The 26999-nt window shown below is 36.9% G+C and overlaps 1 protein-coding gene across 6 annotated transcripts in view; it reads right to left on the minus strand.

Moving 5' to 3' along the window:
• DDX60 (DExD/H-box helicase 60) overlaps positions 1 to 26999 on the minus strand; it is a 173223-nt gene that overhangs the window by 62226 nt on the left and 83998 nt on the right. For all 6 annotated transcript variants that reach the window (XR_010156235.1, XM_063808454.1, XM_063808453.1 and 3 more), the window contains 7 exons: positions 24391 to 24538; positions 22830 to 22982; positions 20055 to 20159; positions 18285 to 18485; positions 9585 to 9689; positions 9180 to 9321; positions 8144 to 8265 (listed from right to left, as the gene is read on the minus strand). Coding sequence is in view for 5 of the 6 variants with exons in the window: in XM_063808454.1 (XP_063664524.1) it covers positions 8144 to 8265; positions 9180 to 9321; positions 9585 to 9689; positions 18285 to 18485; positions 20055 to 20159; positions 22830 to 22982; positions 24391 to 24538 (976 nt within the window). In the remaining variant the exon portion in view is untranslated. The remainder of the gene's footprint in view (positions 1 to 8143; positions 8266 to 9179; positions 9322 to 9584; positions 9690 to 18284; positions 18486 to 20054; positions 20160 to 22829; positions 22983 to 24390; positions 24539 to 26999) is intronic.

Below are 26999 nucleotides of genomic sequence, written 5' to 3' on the forward strand. Positions count from 1 at the left end.
AGCCTATTGGTCCTAGGCTACAAACCTGTACAGCATGTTACTGAATTGAACACTTTAGGCAGCTGTAACACAATGGTAAGTATTTTGTGTATCCAGATATACCTGAATGAAGGAAAGGTACAGTAAAAATACAATATTATATTTATGCAACCATCATGTATGCAGTCTGTTGTGGATCAAAATGTCATTGTGTGGCACATGTCTATAGTTGTCTGTATTTTAAGATATAGCCTGAAAATCTTTGTATTTTACTTAGTGTATTTAGTACATTTACATTTAATATAACTATTGATATAGCTATTTTCTACCTTGCCATTTGTTTTCTGTCTGAATTTGAACCACTCATTACATATTTTTTCTCTTCCCTTCTTGTTTTTACCAGTTTTTCCTTTTGTTAACATTTATGTACACACTATTTTACTAGTCTTTTAGCTGTTACCCCAGAGATTATAAGATATAGCTTTAATTTTATATTTCTTAATATTCCAAAATTTTAAAACATTCAAATGTATTAACCTTCTGAACTCTTACATTATAATTTTCATAAACTTCAGTTCTATGTATTATTTCAAATTTTATATGTTACAATTATTTTTTGACACAATGTGTATTCCTTTGTATGTAATCACACATAACCCTTTCTATTGTGATTCATTCCTTCCTGCATTTTCATGTTTCCAAATTTTGGATTTTTTCTATGTACCTAAAGTATATATTTATTTTACTGCAGACTTGATAGCAATGAATAACCTCAGATTTCATGTCTGAAAACATCTTAATTTTATCTTTATTTTGATGAATATTTCCTACAAGTGTAGAATTCAGGGATAGGAGTTATTTTAATTGAGCACATTAAAAATATTGTTCCATTGTCTGGAGAGCCAAAATAAAAATAAAAATAAAAAATGGCAGACAAGAGGCAGAACTAACTTGCAGCTCCCACTCGGACAGACAGATCAGCATGTGGAGACTCACACCATGAACTTTTGCTCCAAGAACTACCAAAGGAACACACCAGAAAAGCCAAGAGAATCCACAGACCCTTTGAAAGAAGTAACTTGCCTCTTCAGGCAAGCTGAAAAACTGTGAATGTCCAAAGTGTGAAAGGGGGAACATCCACCCCTTAACACGTATCATCAATGGGGAAACTGAAGTTCCAGATCATGGGAGAAGGATCTGGAATTCAGACAAATTTAGAGAGCCAAGTGAAATATAGGTGTAGAGGAAGCAGTGGGATAAGCACTCTGGGCACTTTTGGTCCCCAGAAAAGCCGTTTCTGACTTTGTCTCACAGGGGTCCTTGGGAGGGCTGCCAATGGAATTGGGGAAAGACCACATGGAGAAGGAAACTTCCAGCTGAACTCTGTAACAATTTCAACCAAACACAAAGTTTCCTGGACAGAACCTGGGGCAGGGGGGTAAACAGGGAGTGCAGATACAAGCACAGAGGCTGCAGCAAGTGGGGATGTGTGAAACCCAAGAGCCCTGCTTGCTTTCTCAGTCGGGAGGCTTGTAGCCTGGGGAAAGTTTTCAGCCCTGCTCACAGATTGCCTGGAAATAAATTCAGTGCTATTGGGGAGTGGGGGACAGTACTACAAGAACTGCTGAAAGGAGCTCTAACTCTTGAAACAAATCCCTGAAAGACACCAAAATAGAACCTCCTTAAAGCATAAATCTCACAAGACCTATAAAATAATAGCACAATGGAAAAAGAAAAAACAAGGTATTCGGGCAACAACTAGCATGATAAATAGAATAGTACCTCACATCTCAAAACTAAAATTGAATGTAAATGGCCTAAATGCTCCACTTAGAAGATTTGGAATAGCAAAATGGATAAGAATTCACCAACCAAGTATCTGCTGTCTTCAAGAGACTCACCTAACACATAAGGACTCACATAAATTTAAGGGAAAGGGGTGGAGAAACATATTCCATGGAAATGGACACCAAAAGCAAGCAAGAGTAGCTATTTTCTATCAGACAAAACAGATTTAAAGCAAAAATAGTTTAAAAAGACAGATGGACACTATATAATGATAAAAGGACTACTCCAACAGGAACACTTCACAATCCTAAATATATATACACCTAATACTGGAGCTCTGAAATTTATAAAACAATTACTAATATACCTAAGAAATGAGAAAGATAGCAACACAATAATAGTGGGGGACTTCAATACCCCATGACGGCACTAGACAGGTCATAAAGACAGAAAGCCAACAAATAATGGACTTAGACTACACCCTAGGACAAATGGACTTAACAGATATTTACAGAACATTCTACCCAACAACTGAAGAATATACATTCTATTCATCAGCACATGGAACATTCTCCAAGAAAGACCATATGATAGGCAACAAAACAAGCCTCAATAAGTGATCTCAGATCACAGTGGAATAAAATTGGAAATGAACTCCAAAAGAAATCCTCAAAACCATGCAAATACATGGAAATTAAATAACCTGCTCCTGAATGATTATTGGGTCAACAATGAAATCAAGATAGAAACTTAAAAAGTCTTTGAATTGAACAGTATTAGTGACACAACTGATTTAAAACCTCTGGCACACAGCAAAAGTGGTGCTAAGAGAAAAGTTCATAGCATTAAATGCCTACATCAAAAAGTCTGAAAGAGCAAAAATAGACAATCTAAGGTCACCCCTCAAGGAACTAGAGAAACAATAACAAACCAAACCGAAACCCAGCAGAAGAAAAGAAATAGCAAAGATCAGAGCAGAACTAAATGAAATTGAAACAAACAAACAAAACCAATACAAAAGATAAATGAAACTAAAAGCTGGTTCTTTGAAAAAATAAACAACATTGATAAATAGACCATTAGTGAGATTAGCCAAGAAAAGAAGAGAGATCCAAATAAGTTTCATCCAAAGAAATGGAACAGAAGATATTACAACCAATACCACAGAAGTACAAAAAAAATTATTCAAGGCTACTATGAACACCTTTACGCACACAAACTGGAAAACTTAGAGGAGATGGGTAAATTCCTGGAAATATACAAATCTCCTAGATTAAACCAAGAAGAAATAGAAACTCTGAACAGACCAATAACAAGCAGTGAGATTGAAATGGTATATATTTTTTAAATGTCAACAAAAAAAGTCCAAGACTATATGGATCCACGACTGAATTCTATCAGGCATTCAAAGAAGATTTGGGACCAAGCCTACTGACACTATTTCAAAAGATAGAGAAAGAGGGAATCCTCCCTAAATTGTTCTATGAAGCCAATATCATCTTAATGTCAAAACCAGGAAACGACATAACAAAAAAAAAAGAGAGAAAACTACAGACCAATATCTCTGATGAACATAAATGCAAAAACCCTCAACAAAATACTAGCAAACAGAATCCAACAGCAGATCAAAAAGATAATCTACCATGATCAAGTGAGTTTCATACTAGGGATGCTGGGATGGTTTATCATATGCAAGTGAATAAATGTAATATACTACATAAACAGATTTAAAAACAAAAATCACTGATCATCTAAATAGATGCAGAAAAAGCATTTGACAAAATCCAGCATCCCTTTATGATTAAAACCCTCAGCAAAATTGGCATAGAAGGGACATAGCTTAAGGTAACAAAAGCCATCTAAGACAATCCCACAGTCAATATTATACTTTACAGGGAAAAGTTGAAAGCATTCTCCTTGAGAACTGGAATAAGAAAAGGATGCCCATTTTCACCACTCTTACTCAACATAGTACTAGAAGTCCTAACCAGAGCAATCAAACAAAAGAAATAAATAAAGGACATCCATATCAGTAAAGAGGAAGTCAAACTGTCACCATTTCCCAATGATATGACTGAATACCTAGAAAAGCCTAAGGACTCGTCTAAAAAGCTCCTAGAACTGATAAATGAATTCAGTAAAGTTTCAGGATACAAAATTAATGTACACAAATCAGTAGCTCTGCCATACACCAACAGCAACCAAGCTGAGAATCAAATCAAGAACTCAGCCCCTTTTACAATAGCTGCAAATAGTAAAATAAAATACTTAGAAATATGCCTAACCAGGAGGTGAAAGACCTCTGCAAGGAAAACTACAACACACTGCTGAAAGAAATAATAGATATCACAAGCAGATTGAAACACATATCATGCTAATGTGTGGGTAGAATCAATTCTGTGAAAATGATGCTGCCAAAAGCAATCTACAAATTCAATTCCCATCGAAATACCACTATCATTCTTCACAGAACTAGAAAAAACAATCTTAAAATTCATATGGAACCAAAGAAAAGCCCATATAGTCAAAGGAAAACTAAGCAAAAAGAACAAATCTGGAAGCATCATACTACCTGACTTCAAACTATACTATACGGTTATAGTCACCAAAACCACAAGGTCCTGGCATAAATATAGACACATAGACCAATGGAACAGAATAAAGAACAGAAGTAAAGGCAAATATTTACAGCCAACTGATCTTTGACAAAGCAAATGAAAACATAAAATGGGAAAAGGACACCCTATTCAACACGTGGTGCTGGGATAATTGGCAAGCCACACGTAGCAGAATGAAACTGAATCCTTATCTCTCACCTTATACAAAAATCAATTCAAGAGGGATCAAAGACTTAAATCTAAGACCTGAAAGCATAAAAATTCTGGAAGACAATATTATAAAAACCCTTCTAGACATTGGCTTAGACAAAGGCTTCACGACCAAGAACCCAAAAGCAAATGCAACAAAAACAAAGATAAATAGATGGGACTTAATTAAACTAAAAGCTTCTGCACAGCAAAAGAAATAATCAGCAGAGTAAACAGACAGCCCACAGAGTGGGAGAAAATCACAAACTATCCATCCAACAAGGACTAAATATTCAGAATCTACAAAGAACTCAAACAAAGCAGCAACAAAAAAACAAACAATCTCTTCAAAAAGTGAGCTAAGGACATGAATAGACAATTCTCAAAAGAAAATATATAAATGGCCAACAAACATATGAAAAAATGCTTAACATTACTAATTATCAGGGAAATGCAAATCAAAACCACAATGCAATGCCACCTTACTCCTGTAAGGATGGCCATAATCAAAAAATCAAAAATAATAGATGTTAGCGTGGATGTAGTGAAAAGGGAACACTTTTACAAAGCTGGTGGAAATGTAAACTAGTACAACCACCAGGGAAAACAGTATGCAGATTCCTTAACAAACTAAAAGTAGATCTACCATTTGATCCAGCAATCCCACTACTTGGTACCTACCCAGAGGAAAATAAGTCTTTACACAAAAAAGATACTTGGACATGCATGTTTACAGCAGCATAATTTGCAATTACAAAAATATGGAACCAGCCTAAATGCCCATCAGTCAATGAGTGGATAAAGAAAATGTGGTACATATGTATTATGGAATACTACTCAGCCATAAATGCAAATGAAATAAGAGCATTCACAAGCAACCTGGATGGAGTTGGAGACCATTATTCTAAGTGAAATAACTCAGGAATTGAAAACCAAAAATCAAATCTTCCCACTCATAAGTGAGAGCTAAGCTATGAGGACACAAAGTCATAAAAATGGTACAATGGACTTTGGGGACCCATAGGAAAAGGTGTGAGGGGTGAGGAATAAAAGACTACACATTGGGTGCAGTGTACACTGCTTGGGTGATGGGTGCACCAAAATCTCAGAAATCACTACTAAAGAACTTATACATGTAACCAAACACCAACTGTTTCTCCAAAACCTACTGAAATAAAAAAAAAACACCAAAAAAATTCATATATGGTCATCTGGAAAAGTATCTTTGATATAAGCATAAAAAAGCAATAGCATGTCCAATATGATTCTAGTCATGTAACACCAAGAGTTTATACATGTATATATCGATGATTGCATGTATTTGCCTGTAAAATATCTGAATCAACAACAAAATATTGTTCCATTGTCCACTAGCTTCCATTATTTTGATTAAAAAGAAATCTAGCATTCTCATTGCTTCTTAGAAGGAAATGTGTCACTTTATTTCTGTCCTAGGTGATTTATGATTTTCTCTTTGTGCTTTTCAGCAGTTTAGCTTAATGTTTTTCTACATTTATCCTCCCTGAAGTTGACTACGGTTTTAAAACTGTGGTGTATTATCTTTAATCAGCTTTGGAAAATTCCCAGCTATTATCTTTTTGAATACTCTTCAGCCATTTTTCTCCACCATTTTTTTTCTGGGACTCCCATTATATATACATTAAACTTTTTCCATGTGATTCATGTTTCTTACGCTGTCTGATTTTTTAAATTTTTTTTAATCTCTGTGCTATACTTTGGATGCTTTCTATTATGCTGTCAACTTACTGATCATGACTTCTGAAATGCATATTCTGATGGTCAGATTTTCAGTATTTTCAGTTCTAAAATGTCCATTTAGTTTTATACATTCTAATTATCTAGTAAAAATATCCATCTTTTTATCAATTTTGTCTCTCTTCCTATTTTCTTGAACATATTAATCACACTTATAATCCTTATATGTTAATGCTAATGTCTGGATGATTTATGGATCTACAATTATAGACCTCTTTTCTTCCTGCTTATTGGTCATATGTTCATGCTTACTCACCATTTTAGGTTTTGTTTTGGTTTTGGTTTTGCACCAGAAACTGTTTTCAAAGGACTTTACAGGCTTTAGATGTTATCTTTCACCAGAGCGAATGCCCCCATTTTCGTGTTTGGCCAAGAGAGTGAAAGTATGATCACCTCAGTACAAGTACAGACTGCAGTGGGTATTGTTTTACAGTTTTAGTAAGCCTCATTTATGCTTTGTCTCTCTTCCTAGGTCATGGATTTCTTAAGATTTTGAGAATAAGGCTAGTTAGTCTTAGTCTTCTCAAATCTAAAAGACTGCTAAAGATCCACCTTTTTCCTATAGCACTTCCTAACCTGCTGTTAAATTTTCCAGTCCTAGACGGCTTCGAAAATGTCTTGAGGGGGATACAAGCCTACCTATGAAGGCAGACCCAGATCCTTTTCTCTAGTGAGTTTTTATTTAATATAATGGGACTTTAGGAATTATTATCTAATTTTTTCTTTTTCTTAGAGATGGGGTCTCCCTCTGTTCCCCAGGCTGGTCTCTAACTCCTGGGCTCAAGCAATCCTCCCACCTCTGCCTCCCAAAGTAGTGGGATTACAGGCTTGAGTCACCATGTCTGGCCTATTTTTTAAAGCTTTTTGGTGTAGTACCCCAACATTTCACGCAGATCTGTCTGTTATGCAGTAAAGTGTATTTTTATCATGAGCTTCTTTTTTCAAAATAGAGATAGTGAATTTTCTATGTTAAATATAAATTCATATAAACAGAACAATTAAATAATTGTTTCAAAAATGTATGGGTGGTGAAAAGTGTAAAGATGATAGGTCAATGACTAAAATTGTGTTCACTGCTCTAGAGGGCATTCTGTGAGAGCACAGATTTTTAATCCAGCATTGTGGGATTAGAAAATATATACTAATTCTTTTTGTTTGTTCCATAGCAAATTTTCACTAAGGTTATCTTGTATAAACCAGCATATCCCATTTTATTCTAGGGAAGTATAATAGTAATAGTATTTGATGTTGACTTGATGGTAGAGAATCATAACCAAAGAAAATGTTGCATGTTACAAATAAAATTGAAAAAGTGTTTCTCTGTTTTTGGTCTCTGTGAGTCAAGTGATGATTTCTTAGATGACTATTCTAATATTTTCTCAGTGAAGACATTGTAATTCACAACATATACTTCCCTTCCATAGTTCTACCTTAAGGTAAAAGGATCCTAAAAGAACAGTATATTCGGTGATACAGCTAGATGTTTCACTTAATGTATAATTAGCATATCTTTTCTTTAGTCACCTGATATTATAATTTGATACAATCAAATGAAAAACATGAATAAAATGTTTATCCTGTTTTTTTCACAAAGACTTTAACTTTTTGGTAGATTTACAGAGGGAGACATCAATTACAGATTAAATATCACACTGATTACAAAAAGAACAAATTATTCTATAAAACAAATGAACTGTCCTTTGAATTAAAATTCTACAGCTGCTAAGTCATTTTAGGTAAGATCTATTTAGTGATTTTACATTACTAAATTTTATCAGAATCACACAGTTTACCTTTGATTGATAAAACTCGAAGTGTGCATCTTGGAACTTTGGTGGAAAATATCTTCTTCCAAAGAGATGTGCCAATACTAATACTAGCTTTTCCATAACGTCTTGAGAAAAATGTTTTGAGCCTATATAAAACAAAGTGTCTTCTTGTAAATATGAAAGGGTATAATTCTATTTTTTCATGTTTAAATGGAATGTCATATTACATTTAATTTCATGGAAACTAAAAATTTATGACAAACATAGCAATTGAAGAATTACCATATATCCACTAATAGTTTTTATCTGTGCCTTCTTTTTCATCCTTGCTACCTATACCCTAATTTAGATCCTAATGATCCCACATAAATTGCCTTATTTCCTTACCTAGATTTTCCTCCCTTTAGTCTATCTTAGTGATTTTAAGAACTACCATATAGATTTAGTGTTTAAATGTAAAAATCAAAGGATTTTAATCAAAAATGATTAAATAAAATGTATTTTAAAATTTACTCAATATGGATAAAATTGTGCTATTTTTAGGGGGAAAATATGATTCTAAATTACACTATTAATATACTATTAGCTATTTAGGTATACTATACAATAATATTCAAAGAAAATATGATTGGAAGAAAATATTCACAAATATTAATAGTGATTATCTGTGGATAGTGTAATTATGAGTAATTTTTTATTTTTAACTTAATGCTTTCCTATATCCTTTTTCTATGATGAATATATATTATATTTAATTAGAAGAAAATATTTTCTAAAAAGTGTATATTATTTAATATGTTATTAATCCTGGAGGCAAGGAATCACTGAAGTTAATATTTTGGAGGTGTTGACATTGTAAATACATGTCATAAAACATGGCTGACTATCATTTAATATATATTAGTAGGTATTTACTTTATCAATTGAAGATCTATAAATTATCTACATATTAATTGTATTTTCTTTATTAAAAATATTCCTGAAGTGTTGGTTTTCTACAAATCTGTGGCTATTTTTGGACTCTCTCTCTCTACATATATATATAAAATCTCAAGCTTACCTTTCCTGGTTGGCTGACAGAGATCATGGAAGAGGCCATTTACAAGAAAACTGACAAAAACAAGATTAGAAGGTTCATGATAATGCAAATGTGATACAAGTCCAGCAAACCCCATAGGATTACCTTCTTGATCTAAATAGCCCTAAAGAACAAAAAACAATTTATTAGTTTGACTCAAGTCACCACATAATAAGTAACTTATTAAGTACCAGTTTAAAATAGTATTTAATGCCAATATAAGAAATATTTATAACTATTACTGGGCCCAACTTTTATAATTATACCATTTATAAATAATATCAATCATTGGATAGAACCTTCTAAAAGCTACAATTTGTTCAGCATGATAAGAAATCTAGATAGTAGTAATGCTATTTCCCAAAACAAAAGTGCAGTAATGCATACCTCTTTCACCAGGAACTGCAAAGAAAACAGGAAGTAAAGTTTTAACATGTCCATGACTCTGGGTTGCTTGAAGGACAGCAATGAATGCTTTAGCACTGATAGCACCTTTAAAGAAAAGAGTATTTTTAGACACACAATGTTAAGTGTTACGAAATACATTTGAAAATGATAATAAATGATAGATCAATATCTATTATACCACACAAATATCAGAAATGTATCAGAAAAAATTTGATTTCATATTATTTTATAGTGTTACATGGCAACTTCTTTAACACAATAGAGCACATAAACTGAATTGTCAGAAATGAAACGTATTGCCAAACAGTCTGATTATTAAAGCCATTCCAGTTCAAGAGTTTATAGCTTTTAAGTTGTTCTAGGAGTAAAAAGATATATTATCCCATGTTCTGCAGTATTATTACAAAAATAATGTAACTAGGTTGATTTCACCAATGTTATAAAAATATTGCTTGTTTTCCAGAGTAAAACTGCATTAAAGTACATGTATCTTTCAACTTCCCATTAAAATGTCTATGAAATTCCAAAAAAAAAAAAAACCCCAGCATCACCAAAATTGAAACTTAACCTGTCTTTAGGCCTGAGGGTTTACAGAACCTAGAAAGAATCTCTACTTACTATAAGGTTAATGGACTAGGTGGAGGAAGGGAAGGAAAAAAATAAGGAAGGGAAGTGGAGGGGACGGGAGGGGAGAGAAGGGGAGGGGAGGGAAGGGAAAGGAAGGGAAGGGAAGGAGAGAAAGGAAGAGGAAGGGAAGAGAGAGGAAAGGAAGAAGAGAGAAAGGGAGAAAGAGTGGAAGGGTAGAAGAAGGGAGTGCACTTTCCATCTCCTTACTGTGAGATGATATTTTTGAGGGCACCATATCTGGCCTTTTTTGCAACCTCTTCTCTCTCATATGCCACATTTAGTTAGAGATGGCAATAGTCAGAAAACAGCATAGTAAAGGGTGAGGGTTTCATGGTGGTTCACTATAACCACAGAGGTACAGACCTCATATTAAAGTCATACTAAGATTATAAGAATCCTGATAGCATTGCATACTACAGTTTATTGTGATTAATGTCATCCAGATAATCAATGTGTAATAAGACTAGCAGAAGTAGAACACGACCTTTCAGTCCAGAAAACTACATAGATGAAGATCTGCTAAACACTGATATTTGGGCCAAAAACTATTCATCCAGCTCAGCTCTGAAAGGGTATTTGATTAGCATTTAGGTGGATAGAGTGAAGCCAGAAGAAATTTCATCCATCCTATTGCTTGGCAAACCATCAGATTTGGATAGATATATCCAAAGTGATAAAATAGAAAAACACACAATAGATCAATTCTTCTTAAGAAAAATTGATCATCTTCCTAAAATTATGGTCATGCTGTAAATATGTACTGAATGTCTACATCAGAAAATCAGACAAACAAACATTATTGGCCTTGGAGTGCTTACATTCTAGTGGAAAATATAGAGAAAATATATAAAAACATGATAGAGATAGGAAGATAGAAAGACAGATGATAGATAGGTAGATAGATGATTGATAGATGTAGATAGATAGATGGATAGAAAGATAAATGATAGAATGATACATGATAGATAGAAAGGTAGGTAGATAGCAGATAGCAGATAGATGATAGAAGGAAGATAGATAGATAGATAGATAGATAGATAGATAGATAGATAGATAGAGGTAGGTAGATGGATAGAAATATAGATGATAGACATAAAGAAAGATAGATCAATGTAGATAGATACATAGATAGATTTGATGCTATATAGGAACTGATGAGAACTCTATTTAACTGAATAAGAAACATTGTCAATGCAGCAGACAGGGAAACATTTACAATTTAGAAGGCATGGTGAGGGTAGGCTTCACTATATAATGTTAGAGCAAAGAATTTAATGTGGTAAGAGAGTGAGGCCATGTATATGTCTCAGGGAAGATCTTAGAAGGAGAAGAAACAGCAAGAGCCATGGTCCTCAGACTGGAATGTGCCTGGGGTGTTCATGAAGCAGGTAGCAGGCCATATGGGAAAGACGAAGAAGTGAGTTTTACAAGCTGGTAAGAGATCATATTCTACAGGATCTCATAGACTGTGACAAGGACATCTTTTCCTCTAAAGAAAAGATCTGACCTATGAAAATTGTTTTCTATATGCAGCAAAAAAAAAGTTGTTTTCAAAAAATACTTGTATGCCCTCTCTCACCACTCTTATTCAATACAGTATTGAAAGTTCTGGCCAGGGCAATCGGGCAAGAAAAAGAAATAAAGGATATTCAAAGAGGAAGAGAGGAACTCAAATTGTCTTTGTTTGCAGATGACATGATCCTATATCTAGAAAACCCCATCATCTCAACCCAAAAGCTTCTGAGAAGCAACTTCAGCAAAATCTCAGCATATAAAATCAATGTGCAAAAATCACAAGCATTTTACTATAAACCAACAACAGACAAGCAGAGAGCCAAATCACAAATGAACTCCCCTTCACAATTGCTACAAAGAGAATATAATACCTAGGAATACAGCTAATAAGGGAAGTGAAGGACCTTTTCAAGGAGAACCACAAACCACTGCTCAAGGATATCAGAGAGGACACAAACAAATGAAAAAACATTTCATGCTCATGGATAGAAAGAATCAATATTGTGAAAATGGCCATACTGCCCAGAGTAATTTATAGATTCAGTGCTATTCCCATTAAACTACCAGTGACATTCTACACAGAATTAGAAAAAAACTATTTTAAAATTCATAGTGGAACCAAAAAAGAGCCCATACAACCAAGACAATCCTAAGCAAAAAGAACAAGCTGGAGGCATCATGCTACCCAACTTCTACCTTTAACACAAGGCTACAGTAACCAAAACAGACACATAGACCATTGGAACAGAATAGAGAACTCAGAAACAAGACTATACATTTACAACCATTTGATCTTCAACAAAAACAAGCAATGGGGAAAGGGTTTCCTATTTAATAAATGGTAATAGAAGACCTGGCTAGCCATGTGCAGAAAATGGAACTGGATCCTATCCTTACACCTTATACAAAAATTAAGGTGGATTAAAGACTTAAAGGTACACCCCAAAACTATAAAAATTCTAGAAGATAACCTAGGCAATACTATTCAGGACATCGGCATGGGCAATATTTCATAATTGATGTGGTTTGGCTGTGTACCCACCCAAATCTCATCTTGAATTGAAACTCCCACAATTCCCGAATGTCATAGAAGGAACCCAGTGGGAGGTAATTGAATCATGGGGGCAGATCTTGCCCATGCAGTTCTCATAATAGTGAATATGTCTTATGAAATCTGATGGTTTTAAAAAGAGGAATTCCCCTGCACAAGCTTGTTCTCTCTTTGCCTGCTGCCATCCATTGTAAGACATGACTTGCTCCTCCTTGCATTCTGCCATGATTATGAGACCTCCTCAGCCATGTGGAACTGTAAGTCCATTAAAACTCTTTCTTTTGTAAATTTCCCACTCTTGGGCATGTCTTTATCAGCAGCATGAAAACAGACTAATACAGTAAGTTGGTACCAGTAGAGAGGGGTGCTGCTGAAAAGATACCTGAAAATGTGGAAGTGACTTTGGAATTGGGTACTAGGCAGAAATTGGAACAGTTTGGAGGGCTCAGAAGCAGACAGGAACATGTGGGAAAGTTTGGAACTCCCTAAAGACTTCTTGAATGGCTTTGACCAAAATGCTGATAATGATATGGACAATGAAATTCAGGCTGGGGTGGTCTCAGATGGAGATGAGGAACTTGTTGGGAACTGGAGCAAAGGTGACTTTCGTTATGTTTTAGCAAAAAGACGGGCAGCATTTTGCCTCTGCCTGAGAGATTTATGGAACTTCGAACTTGAGAGAGATGATTTAGGGTATCTTGCAGAAGAAATTTCTAAGCAGCAAAGCATTCAAGAGGTGCCATGGGTGCTGTTAAAGGCATTCAGTTTTATAAGGGAAGCAGAACATAAAAGTTCAGAAAATTTGCAGGCTGACAATGTGATAGAAATGAAAATCCCATTTTCTGAGGAGAAATTCAAGCTGGCTGCATAAATTTGCATAGGTAATAGGGAGCCAAACATTAATCACCAAGACAATGGGATGCCTCCAAGGCATGTCAGAGACCTTTGTGGCAGCCCCTTTCATCACAGGCCCAGAGATTTAGGAAAAAAAACTGGTTTCCTGGGGCAGGCCCAGTGTTTGTCTGCTGTGTACAGTCTAGGGACCTGGTGCCTTGCATCCCAGCTGCTCCTGCTATGACTAAAAGGGGACAAAGTACAGCTCAGGCTATTGCTTCAGAGGGTGGAAGCCCCAAGCCTTGGCAGCTTACACGTGGTGTTGAGCATGACAGTGCACAGAAGTCAAGAACTGAGGTATGGGAACCTCTGCCTCGATTTCAGAGGATGTATGAAACTTCCTGGATGTCCAGGCAGAATTTTGCTGCAGGGACAGGGCCCTCATGGAGAACCTCTGCTAGGGCAGTGCAAAGGGAAAATATGGGGTTGGAGAACCTGCACAGAGTCCCTCCTGGGGCACTGCCTATTGGAGCTGTGAGAAGAGGACCCCCACCCTCCAGACCCCAGAATGACACATCCACTGACAGCTTGTGCTGTGTGCCCGGAAAAGCCACAGACACTCAATGCCAGCCTATGAAGGCAGCCAGGAGGGGCACTATACCCTGCAAAGCCATAGAAGTGAAGCTGCCCAAGGCCATGGGAGCCCACTTCTTGCATCAGTGTGACCTGGATGTGAGACATGGAGTCAAAGGATATCATTTTTGAGCTTTAAGATTTGACTTTCCCACTGGATTTTGGACTTGCATGGGGCCTGTGGTGCCTTTGATTTGGCAAATTTCTCCCATTTGGAATGGCTGTATGTACCCAATGCCTGTACCCCTACTATATCTAGGAAGTAACTAACTTGCTTTTGATTTTACTAGCTCAAAGGTAAAAGGGACTTGCCTTGTCTCAGACGAGACTTTGGACTGTGGAGTTTTGAGTTAATGCTGAAATGAGTTAAGACTCTGGGAGACTGTTGGAAAGGCATGATTGGTTTTGAAATGTGAGGATATGAGATTTGGGAGGGACCAGGAGTGGAATTATATGATTTGGCTGTGTCCTCACCCAAATCCCATCTTGAATTGTAACTCCCACAATTCCCATGGGTTGTGAGAGGAAACTGGTGTGAGGTAATTGAAACATGGGGGCGGGTCTTTCCCATGCTGTTCTCATGATAATAAATAAGTATTATGAGATCTGATGCTTTTAAAAAGAGGAGTTCCCTTGCACAAGCTCTCTCTCTCTTTGCCTGCTGCCATCCATTGTAAAACATGATTTGCTCCTCCTTGCCTTCTGCCATGATTGTGAGGCCTCCCCAACCATGTGGAACTGTAAGTCCATTAAACCTCTTTCTTTTGTAAATTGCCCAGTCTTGGGTATGTCTTTATCAGCAGCATGAACATGGAATAATACAATGATGAAAATGCCCAAAGCAATTGCAACAAAAGCAAACACTGATAAATGGGATCTAATTAAACTAAAGAGCTTCTGCACAGCAAAAGAAATGATCATCAGAGAAAACAAACAACCTACAGAATGGGAGAAAATTATCCATCCAACAAATGTCTAATAACCAGAGTCTACAAAGAACTTAAACAAATTTATAAGAAAAAAACAAACAACCCATTAAATAGTGGGCAAAGGACATGAACGGACACTTCTCAAAAAAAGACATACATGCAGCCAACATATGAAAAAAACTCAACATCACCACTCATTAGAGAAACGCAAATCAAAACCACAATGAGATACCATCTCGCACTAATCAGAATGGCAATTATTAAAAAGTCAAGAAACAACAGATGCTGGTGAGGTTGCAGAGAAACAGGAATGCTTTTACACTGTTGCTGGGAGTGTAAATCAGTCCAACCGCATTGTGGAAGACAGTGTGGAGATTCCTCAAAGAACTAGAGGTAGAAATACCATTTGACCCAGAAATTCCATTGCTGGGTATATGCCTAAAGAAATATAAATCATTCCATTATAAAGATATATGCATGTATATGTTCACTGCAACACTATTCACAATAGCAAAGACATGGAATCACTCCAAATGCCCATTAACAATAGACTGGATAAAGAAAGTGTGGTACATATACACCATGGAATACTATGCAGCTATAAAAAGGAATGAGATCATGTGCTTTGTTGAGACATGGATGGAGCTGGAAGCCATCATCCTCAGAAAACAAATGCAGAAACAGAAAACAAAACACCACATGTTCTCACTTATAAGTGGGAGGTGAACTATGAGAACACATGGACCCAGGGAGGGGAACAACACATACCAGGGCCTGTTGGGGCAGGGAGAGGAAGAGCATCAGGAAAAATAACTAATGCATGCTATGCTTAACACTTTGGTGATGGGTTGACAGGTGCAGCAAACCACCATGGCACATGTTTACATAACAAACCTGCACATCCTGCACATGTGCCTCAGAACTTAAAATAAAATAAAATAAGAAGATAGAAAAAAAGAAAAAATTATTTGTCATACTTAATGGGTGCCAAATGATATGACTTCTTTGAGACAAGGCACTACAGCCTATGGTATAGAGACAATATAAATTGACATTTAAAAAGTACATTATTATGATATAAAAGAGTGATGGATGGAGTAGTAAAGAATTTCAGGGGCCAGGTGCAGTGGCTCACACCTGTAATCCCAGTACTTTGGGAGGCTAAGGTGGGTGGATCACAAGGTCAGGAGATCGAGACCATCCTGGTCAACATGGTCAAACCCTGTCTCTACTAAAATACAAAAAATTAGCCAGGTGTGGTGGCGCATACCTGTAGCCCCAGCTACTTAGGAAGCTGAGGCAGGGGAATTGCTTGAACCTGGGAGGTGGAGGTTGCAGTGAGCTGAGATCATGCCACCGCACTCCAGCCTGGGCTATAGAGCAAGACTCTATCTCAAAAAAGAAAAGAAAAAAGAAAGAAAAAAAAAAGAATTTCAGGAAAACAAAAGTCCAGTAGTAGCAGAACTAAAATCCACATTTGCATTATGAAGAGCCATAACTGACACTTAAGACCATCAGTGATATGGAAGGTAAGTTTTATGTTTTCTCATAAAGAAAAAAATAGCAGTGAAGAACAGAAAAGTGGGTTTCAATTTAAAAATTATAACTTTTCCTGAAAAAACAACAGAACAATTAACAGAAGCAAATAACAAAGATACAATTCAAGGATCTCTTCTTCATTTGAAAAATACCTGAGCATTGCACAGCAATATGAATGTACTTAACACTACTGAACTGTACACTTAAAATGGTTAAGATGGTAAATTTTATGTGCATTTCACCACAACAAATAAAAACCTGAGCATGAAGATTGAAAGGTCTCATATAATAACTAAAACATCAATTTTTAAAGGATCCATAAAATAGAAAATCATAGGAAATAAAACATTTGAAATAGAATAAAGAAAAAGATTCATATAATTGCATAAACAGAAAAAAATATCAAGTTAACTGCAAGAAAACAGAAACTGCCATGGCTCCTCTATGTGAAACATTAAATGCCAGAAGGCAATGGAAACAATCTCAGTTTGATTTGATGAATGAAGATAATAATATTCTAAGAATGTTATGCCCACTTTTAAGAGTCCCATATGTGAGAAGTTTACATGTAGGTCTTCCCAGATATGCAAAGCAAAGAAAATGAACCACCCTGATAACCATTTAAAAAAATAAGAAACCTTATTAGAAGATGTACTCCTCTTTATAGAGAGGTAAAAATGAAGAACTCAAGAATGGGGAAATTTTGGTCTTAAAAATGATGTATGACTGCTCTGTAGGATCAGCCAACTCATCAAAAGAATCCTAGAAGAATCCCCACTTCAGAAAACAGTATCTGATTTAACTGGGCATGCTAATCACTATACAAAAACAGAAAGAACAGGTATCATTAACAATGCATCTCCATAAAGATGAGAATCAAATTATGTAATTATGAATTTTAAGTCTGTCATTGAGGGATTGGATACAAAATTTTTATCTGGGCAACACACATCAGGACACATTTACAACCATATTTTGAAGTTCAGTTACATACAACGATATCAGTGTTTAAAAATCAAATGCACACCCATGCCTAGAAAACTGGCTGAAAAAAAAATGATAATGTGAATGTCTTTGGGGAGTGGAACAGGGGCACTTTTTCCTTATTTCAACGTTCTACATTTCCCACATACTCCTAAGTTTGAGTTACTTTTTTTATGAAACACTTAAACCTTTTTGTTACAAAATCATAAAAATAAATATTTTTTTCTTTCTAAATGGTAGAAAGGAGTCTATTAATCGCCTAGAGCTTTTTAAATCCTTAGCCAGCACTTAACTATTATAGGACACTGCATTTCACACCTGAAAATAGTAATCCTGGGTAATTTTCAGTGCCCATCCAGCCACAAATTCCATGTCTGATGGTGGAAACAAACAAAACTGTTATTCTCCCTAGCTACCCCCAATTCTATACGATTCAAGACATTACAAAACATTAAAAGACTGATGAAACTCAAGGGTGATTGCTACAGACTTCTAAAAGAACAGCAGACCTGACTAAAGTCAGGCCAGTGATGAAGACTGAACCTCAGGCAGTGTCCAGCACGGTACCTTTGCCTTGGCATCCTCTGGGTCATCTCCCTTGGAAGCCAGCAGCATGAGTCGCAGGACCAGGGTTATGCTGAGAGGGAACTGTCCTCTCAGCTCAGGAACATTGGATTTTATGAGTTTTCCTATTTTGGGGAATGGAATATCAAAGAAATATACATCTCCCATCAGGTCTTGACCTCTTCTTCCAGCACGGCCAGACATCTGAAAAGAGAATAGAATTACAATGTAAAACTTCCCTAAATGCTTCTACTGCCATAGTGTAAGAATGAGCCCTTTACTCTGGTTTGGAGCATGGAAATTGTGCATATGTCTAACCATTAAGGAACGGACACTAACATGCAACTACATAGTGCTTAGGAAATTTGCCATGACTGAGATAGATCTAAAAACTGAGACATTTGTCATCATTACGTACGTATTTCATGCCATTAATTGCAGTAGGCATTTGTGTAATATATATCAAAGAAATAATGATCTATTGAAGAAACAAAGAACACTGGCAAAACAGTGATGTCAAAATCACTTACAGCTGAACTCTAATATACCAATTTTCTCTCCCGGCCCATCTTCCCCATCTCTCATCCCTTTTCTACCCTCTCTCACACACAAGTGTGTTGAGTTACAAATCACAAAATAAAATATGGGCACAAACAGAATAAATACATGAGTGAAATAAAATTCAGAAATGCTACTTGTGAAAAAGCAAGTTATGAATAAACTCTTTACAGAGCTTATGTTAACTCTTATTTATTAAGTGCTTAGACTATGCTAAGGCACTGGGAATATAAGAGACGTACCCATACTGAAACAACCACAAAGTGGAAGATCTAGAACTCAAACCCTGACATTTCAATTCCCAAGTCCGTCATCCCAAATATCAAACACCCTAGCTCCAGAGCCCAAAGGAGAAGATTCCCAAAAATGAGTTAGAAGAATTGATTCAGAGTATGGCAGCAGCAATAGAAATAAAAAGCAGGGGTTGTTAACATGCTGGGAAATGATATAAGAATGTTATATTGGGTAGGAACCAGGCCTATAAGGAGAACAAAAAGTGTTTAGAGATAAAGGGAGGGAAGCACGTTGATAAAAACCTGAATGTGGGTGACATATCTAAATTTGATTCTGCAAGCAGAAATAATTATCAAATGTCTCTGAGCAGGGAGGTCGTATGAAGATAAACCACGTTGTCTGCAGGACGTGGTAGAATAAGGAGAATGGAGAATCAGGGAAATTGTACTAATAATACAAGGCTAAGAACGTACGATGAAAGATGGTGGATACAGAAATTGCAAGGCAAAAATCAAATACCTCTATAGGACAGTAATGAAGTGGGCTTGGTAACAGATTTGGTGTCAGGAGTAAAGATGAGGTCAGCATTAAAGATAATTCTAGAGTGCAAAATCTTGTGCACAGCAAATGAATGAGTAAATGCTTATCAAGCACCTTTGATGTCTATCTTCCGTACAAATCACTTATTTAATTCTTGCAAATGCCGTGGGAGAGTAATTATTACCCATATTTTGGAGATAGAAAATGAGAATCAGGCAGTTCAGATATTTCATCCGAGGTCACACAACTGGTTAATCACACAATCCCAAATGCAGGTGCTTTCAACTATACCACAACTAAAACTGAAAGCCAGGCAAGGATGAATGTCCAGTTATGCTACTGTGAATTGTGGCATGTTTGTAAACTAAAGGTTCACATGTTTTACTATGCTATGGCCATATTTCAGCAATACAATAAGCAAGTTTATGCATTTTGCAATACCTGTCTATAATTCAACGCATCCAGATAGACTGAGTTTTGAGCAAAAACCACAGATTTACAAGGCATGTTGACACCTAAAGCAAGTGTTCCAGTAGCTGTCACCACCTTGAAAGAGAATAAAACAATTACTTCATAAAACAGCATTTTAATAGAATGCAAGTATTTCCTGTCATAAAGTTGCTGAAAAACTCTTTGAGCTTCAATTAAGCCACAATGGGAAAGCTAGAGAAACTAGACACATTGGTACTCTTGCTATTTCACAAACACCACAAGTACATTCCCAAATGCGCTGTTTGCTTTGCACAGAATATTCTTCCCCAAATATTCGTTTGTCTGGCTTCTTCAGCTGCCTACTCAAATGTCACAGAGGAATCTGTAGCCCACCACATCCAAAATAACCACCCCTACCATCATTATCTATCTCTGTCTCACATGATTTATCTTCATAGGATTAATGACTACCTCAATAATATTACTTGTTTGTTCACTTGTCTTATACCAGACTCCAAGCAAGATTCATTATTGTATCCACAGCATCCGTAAGAGTACCTGGCAACTGATAGGTGTTCAGTAATTTTTTTTTTTTTTTTTTTTTTTTGAGACGGAGTTTCGCTCTTGTCGCCCAAGCTGGAGTGCAATGGCACGATCTCAGCTCACTGCAACCTCCGCCTCCCAGGTTCAGTCGATTCTCCTGCCTCAACCTCCCAAGTAGCTGGGATTACAGGCACCCACCACTACATTCGGCTAAGTTTTGTATTTTTAGTAGAGACGGAGTTTCACCATGTTGGCTAGGCTGGTCTTGAACTCCCGACCTCAGCTGATCCACCCACTTTGCCCTCCCAAAATGCTGGGATTACAGGCGTGAGCCACTGCGCCCGGCCCAGTAAATATTTTTAAATGAATAACTAGAAAGAAAATTTTTTATGATAGGGCAATAATACTTTTACAAATCCACTTTTGGACAATTACCTATTTTGTCTACTAAAATTTGTTGAGATTATGCCTATGGAAAAAACATTCCTCAGTAATTTTAAAAAGTTGTCTTTCCCCCCTAAATTGTCATAACTGAGCAGAAAAGGAGCAGGACAAACTTAAAAGTTTACTTAGATAATCCTCTTTTCATATAATGCTGGGTATTTCTAATCATCTTCTCTTTCTTTTTATATTGATTGTCATACATGCCAATGGTTAGTATTAATGTTTAAGTATACGGAGTGATTTTCTGTAATTATTCTGTAACTGAAATCTATATATCTGCGAAAATGCAACACATCATTTATTACCTGTTTTTCTCAAGTTTTTTGATAAGAACAAAAATGTAGAAAATAATAATACATTTAGAAAATAACTAGAATAAATACCTTTTTAAAAAATGTTCTCTATAGCAAAGCTGTCACTATTTTCATAGTACCTTTTGTGGTGTGATCTCATTAACCTATTAGTAATTGAGCAACTACTATTTAACAGGTACTATTTTAAACACAGAATACACTGATCAAAATAGGTGTGTCTCTCTTCTATCAATTCATAAGCATGTAGAAAATATTGTATGTGGTTATTAGCCTTTAAAAGAAATACATAATTTGTTATTAGTTAAGAGAAAAGCATAGCAAAGTTGCAAATGCTACATCTTATTTTTTTTTTCAGGGAATAGGATTTTTAACTATGATGTCAGATTTTCCTCAACATTTAGTTTAAAAGATGCTACCTAGAGTAGCAGAAACAATCTCAATCTCTTTGTCTTTCTTCCTCTCTCTCTTTTGTGAATGTAATATATGTCATACAAAATTCAATGTGAATAATTTTTAAAAGTCAGTCTATTTTTGAATATTACTAAAGATCCAAATTTACAAGCAAACTATATAAAGCTCCTTCATGAATTTATCCAGAAAATCCCTGCGCACTGTCATGGGACACACTACACAAAACATAGCAAGACTTCAGTTTGAAAGTTATTTTAGTATTCCTTTTGTTCATTATCACTGATAGGAGAGAGAACATAGATATATTTCATGGTAGAAAAATTTGCCAAAGTATTTATTTAGGAAATATTTTTATTCTCATGAAAAAGAGATAAACTAGGCCTTGTGCAGTGGCTAACACCTATAATCCCAGCACTTTGGGAGGCTGAGGTAGGCGGATCACCTAAGGTCAGGAGTTCGAGACCAGCCTGACCAACATGGAGAAACCCCATCTCTACTAAAAATACAAAATTAGCTGGGCATGGTGGCACATGCCTGTAATCCCAGCTACTCAGGAGGTTCAAAAACAAACAAACAAAAAGAGATAAACTGAGTAGTACATTTCAATCCCCTTTTCAATTAAATAAGACAGAGGATATCATGACTTTTTTTTTTTTTTTTTTGAGACAAAGTCTTGCTCTTGTCCCCCAGGCTAGAGTGCGATGGCACGATCTCGGCTCACTGCAACCTCCACCTCCCGGGTTCAAGCGATTCTTCTGCCTCAACTTCCTGAATAGCTGGGATTACAGGCACCTGCCACCACGCCCGGCTAATTTTTGTATTTTTAGTAGAGGCAGGTTTCACCATGTTGGCCAGGCTGGTCTCGAACTTCTGACCTAGGTGATCCGTCCATCTCGGCCTCCCAAAGTGCTGGGATTATAGGTATGACCCATCACGCCCGGTCAACTTATTTTTTTAAAGGACAATTACATGAGAAAAAAAGAAAAATGGTGGTTGTATTCTTTACTTTTCCTGAACATTCAGCTTGAAACAGTCACAATTTCAATTTTTAGAATGAAGAAAATTTACCTACCCTAAGATATCCTTTTCTAAAGAGGATTTCAACTAATTGTTTTTCTTTGAAACTCATAGCACTGTGATGATATCCAATACCCCTTTCTGCCAAGGCTTTCAATTCTTCACCTTTTCTTTCAAATTTTACTCGACCAAATACCTTCTGCAAAGTCTAAAAGAAGCAAGACATTTAGGGATTATGATTTAATTTTAATTATAATTAAAAATGTCTAAATGAAAATAACATGCATACTATGTAATAATTTGGCTAAACAGGCAACTATTTGAAATTGACTCTACATGAATACAAAGAACATTATGGCAGCAATAGTAACTACAAGAAAAATCTTCCCACTTCTTTGGACAGACCATCTTAAACTGTCTTACTCCACTTCTGGGGCAGAAAATTTTGACAAAGTAGCAGATAAAACACCCAGCGGTGGTGAGTGCATGACTGCTCTTGCCTGAGGGATATCAGTTGGCTACTGGAGCCTCAGGAGTTTTCCCCAACAGGGAGACTTCTCCAAGAAGGCAGAGGAGGTTCCTTACCCTATGTGGTCCGGGAATGTCTACTTCCCATTGAAACTGCGCACAAATGGACTTAAAAATATCCAGGTCTTAAAGAAGAAATACGGTTGTGTCCAGAGATACATGGACAAAGATGAACACTGCTTATGAAGGAAGAGCGACAAAAAAACGCTTCCAAAAGCAAAAGGCTGGTTAGTGGTTACTTCAATTATGTATTCACTCACACAACATAATATCAAGTATTCATTAAAATGATGATCAAAATACATGGTTATAAAAAATAAGACACCATGAAGCTTACAAAAGAAGGTGCACAATAGAATGATACATATATGTGTACACACATACGCAAAATATATGTAAGTTTGTATGTGTATAGTCACAGGAAAATGAGATAAAAGGTTGGTCTGGAAGGGCAGTGAGTACTATGAGTGATGACATTGATTTTATTATTACTGTAGTTATATCTTCAAATTTGTCTACCATAAGCATGAGTAATTTGCATTTTAAAAGGTTTCTGCATACCAGTTTTAGCTATTCCAATGCCTCTTTGGTGTTTTAGCTATAAGGTAAAAAGCGCCTGATTTTGAGAAATTCTGTGAATATTACTTAAAGTGTATTGGACCACATGCACCCAAATTTTCAAATGCAGCATGTGAAATTGAAGTCTAGAATTCAGGCTGTGGAAACAATGTAATAGAAAGAAATAACGAAACGGCAAACATTTTCAGAGGTGAACTGTTAACAGGCAAGAAATAATCTACAAATGCTAAATCTCTTGCACAGGTATCCTCATCTCAGTGTGTGCTACTAGGGAATTTGACCTAGGAGACTCCTCCATGAACCCTGGCTTAGACTATTATGTCCTTTTTAGATATGCACTGCAGAGCATTCAAGAGTGATATGTAGCTAAAGGAGAGTTCTCCTTTGGTAGGGATTTTATTAATTATGTATTATATTATGCATATATCCTATTAAGCATTATCTACAACTAACAAGCTATGGCTGACAAATGAAATAGTTTGGAGAACGATCAGGTTGTAAGTGCTGACCTCAGTGTCCACTGCTTTTTGATCAGCATATGTGCAGTCCTGTGGGATTTCCAGGTTCTTCTCTAGACACTTCACTAGATTATCATGTTCAGCTTCATGTATTAGGCTTTGATCCACATTTCTGGTTTTTTTCTGGCTCTTTTCATCTCTGTTCATAAAAATAAAATTTTAATTAATGAAATTGTAAATAACGAATGAAGTAATTAATTGATTTGGCCACCAGAGGATGCCCAAGACTTCCCAAATCAGTCTTCTCACCCAGACTTCCACGGCTGTGCATCTTTATTATTTTATTTTATTTTATTTTATTTTCAAGATGGAGTCTTTCTCTGTCACCCAGGCTGGAGTGTAATGGCGTGATCTCAGCTCACTGCAACCTCCACTTCCTGGGTTCAAGCAATTCTCCTGCCTCAGCCTCCCGAGTAGCTGGGATTACAGGTGTCCACCACCGCACCTGGCTAATTTTTGTATCTTCAGTAGAGACGGGGTTTCACCATGTCGGCCAGGCTTGTCTTGAACTCCTGACCTCATGGTCCACCTGCCTCGGCCTCCCAAAGTGCTGGGATTACAGGCATGAGCCACCATGCCCGGCCTGCTGTGCATCTTTAATAACTCAGTCTTCCTCTAATGCCCTTCCTCTTCAGCCTCTGGATGTTATGATCCATCATGAGAAAATTCTATCACATATTGATATTTTCTGGGATGTTCCCTTTCCTTCTGGCTGTAGTCTTGCCAAACCCAGTTCTCCCAAGATAACTCTGTTTTTCCTTGCTAAAGTGATTATCATTTTCTCTTCCTCGGCCTTCATGACCCTGGGCTTGGATGTAAGGTAGGCATTCTCCTTGCTCCACATTGCCAATTCTAGTCATTCTCCTTCCCTCCTTGTAGTGGATGCTACAGCTGCTTTGAGTTTGGTTGCTAAGGCTCTCAGCTGCACCATTCCCTGCACAATTGCCCTAAACTGACAGAGGCCTCTTGGAGATGCCTGGGTGGTTACAACCTCTCCTGGGGATGGGAAATAGCCCACACCCAATGTCTGAGTGACATGAAGTATAAAAATCAGCCCCCTTGACTCAAGGTGGGGCAATTCTCTGGTGTCCCAGCATTCCCAGTAGGGTTAGAATCACGCTATATTCTAGCAGAAGCCACATTCTTGCTTTTCTTCACCTTCCCTTTCTTGCTTCGTTCATTTTCTCATAGGTCCCTCATGAGCACACACCTTCAATAAATCCCTTCCACAGATATCCTCATCTCAGTGTATGCTACTAGGAATCTACCTAGGAGACTCCTCCGTAAACCCTGGCTTAGACTATTATATCATCATACTGTGTTGTCCATCCATCACCCCTCAATGTAACATGCACCCAAGTCACTTATCACTTATTTGATTTTTTTTTTTTTTTTGAGACGGAGTCTCACTCTGTCGCCCAGGCTGGAGTGCAGTGGCGCAACCTCGGCTCACTGCAAGCTCCGCCTCCCGGGTTCATGCCATTCTCCTGCCTCAGCCTCCCGAGTAGCTGGGACTACAGGCGCCCGCTACCACGCCCGGCTAATTTTTTGTATTTTTAGTAGAGACGGGGTTTCACCGTGTTAGCCAGGATGGTCTCGATCTCCTGACCTCGTGATCCGCCCGCCTCGGCCTCCCAAAGTGCTGGGATTACAGGCGTGAGCCACCGCGCCCGGCCGATTTTTTAAATTTTTCTCTTAACTGTGCACAGAAGACAATTCTAAATATGAGAAGATGTGCTCACTTGCATTTCATCATTATGTGTTAAGTAATGTTACCTTTAACTCAGGGGAGAACGCTCTGACTATGGAAGGGCCTGGCCCTAAAATTTGCAGAGCATGTGGCAAAGCTCCACATATTATTGCCTCACTATAAGTTTTTAGTCAAGGTAATAAACCGTCAAATAAAATAAATTCTATCCACCTACCTTGACAAATATAGCTCCATAATAACCTGGAATTCAAGGGTGAGAATGAGCTCTGGGTGGGCATGTCTCCTTAGCTCCACTGGCCCCTTGCTTTATGAGAATGGATGCAGATGGAAGAGGCCAGAGTGGGACTATCTAAAGGGTCCCCCCACCCTCACTTTATTTTTATAACTTGAATTGTTGGTCACTAATCCAACCTGAAATATGGCTCCTGGTGCCCTCAGGTAAAGTTGTTGAGGATCAGTCACTAAGAAGGCTTACACCTCCTATGCTGACCCTGGGTTTTTACCTCCCACACTTCTAAGGAAACAGAAAAATAGGTAGAGGAAATATAAGCAGAAGGATCAGCAGCAAATTCTAGTTTGCTCTAGAATTTGGAAAACCTAAATCAGAAATGCTCTAAAAGCTGTTTCAACTTGGAGAGAAATATCTTTCATTCATTCAAATATATTTATGGAATAATATTACCCGCCAGGTAATGTGCTAAGCACTAAAGACACAAGAAGAAAAATACACGGTTCCTGTTGAAAAGGAACTTAAAATTTAGGAAAAAGAAATACATATAAACGACAATGCATTACAATAATTGATCTACTAGCTATTGAAAGTGTAGAAGAACATAGGAGAGAGGGTAGAAATTCTAACTGCAGGAATCAGGGAAAGATTCGGAGATGA

This window comes from Pan troglodytes, chromosome 3 (genome assembly GCF_028858775.2).
Source record: "Pan troglodytes isolate AG18354 chromosome 3, NHGRI_mPanTro3-v2.0_pri, whole genome shotgun sequence".
Lineage (NCBI taxonomy): Eukaryota > Metazoa > Chordata > Mammalia > Primates > Hominidae > Pan > Pan troglodytes.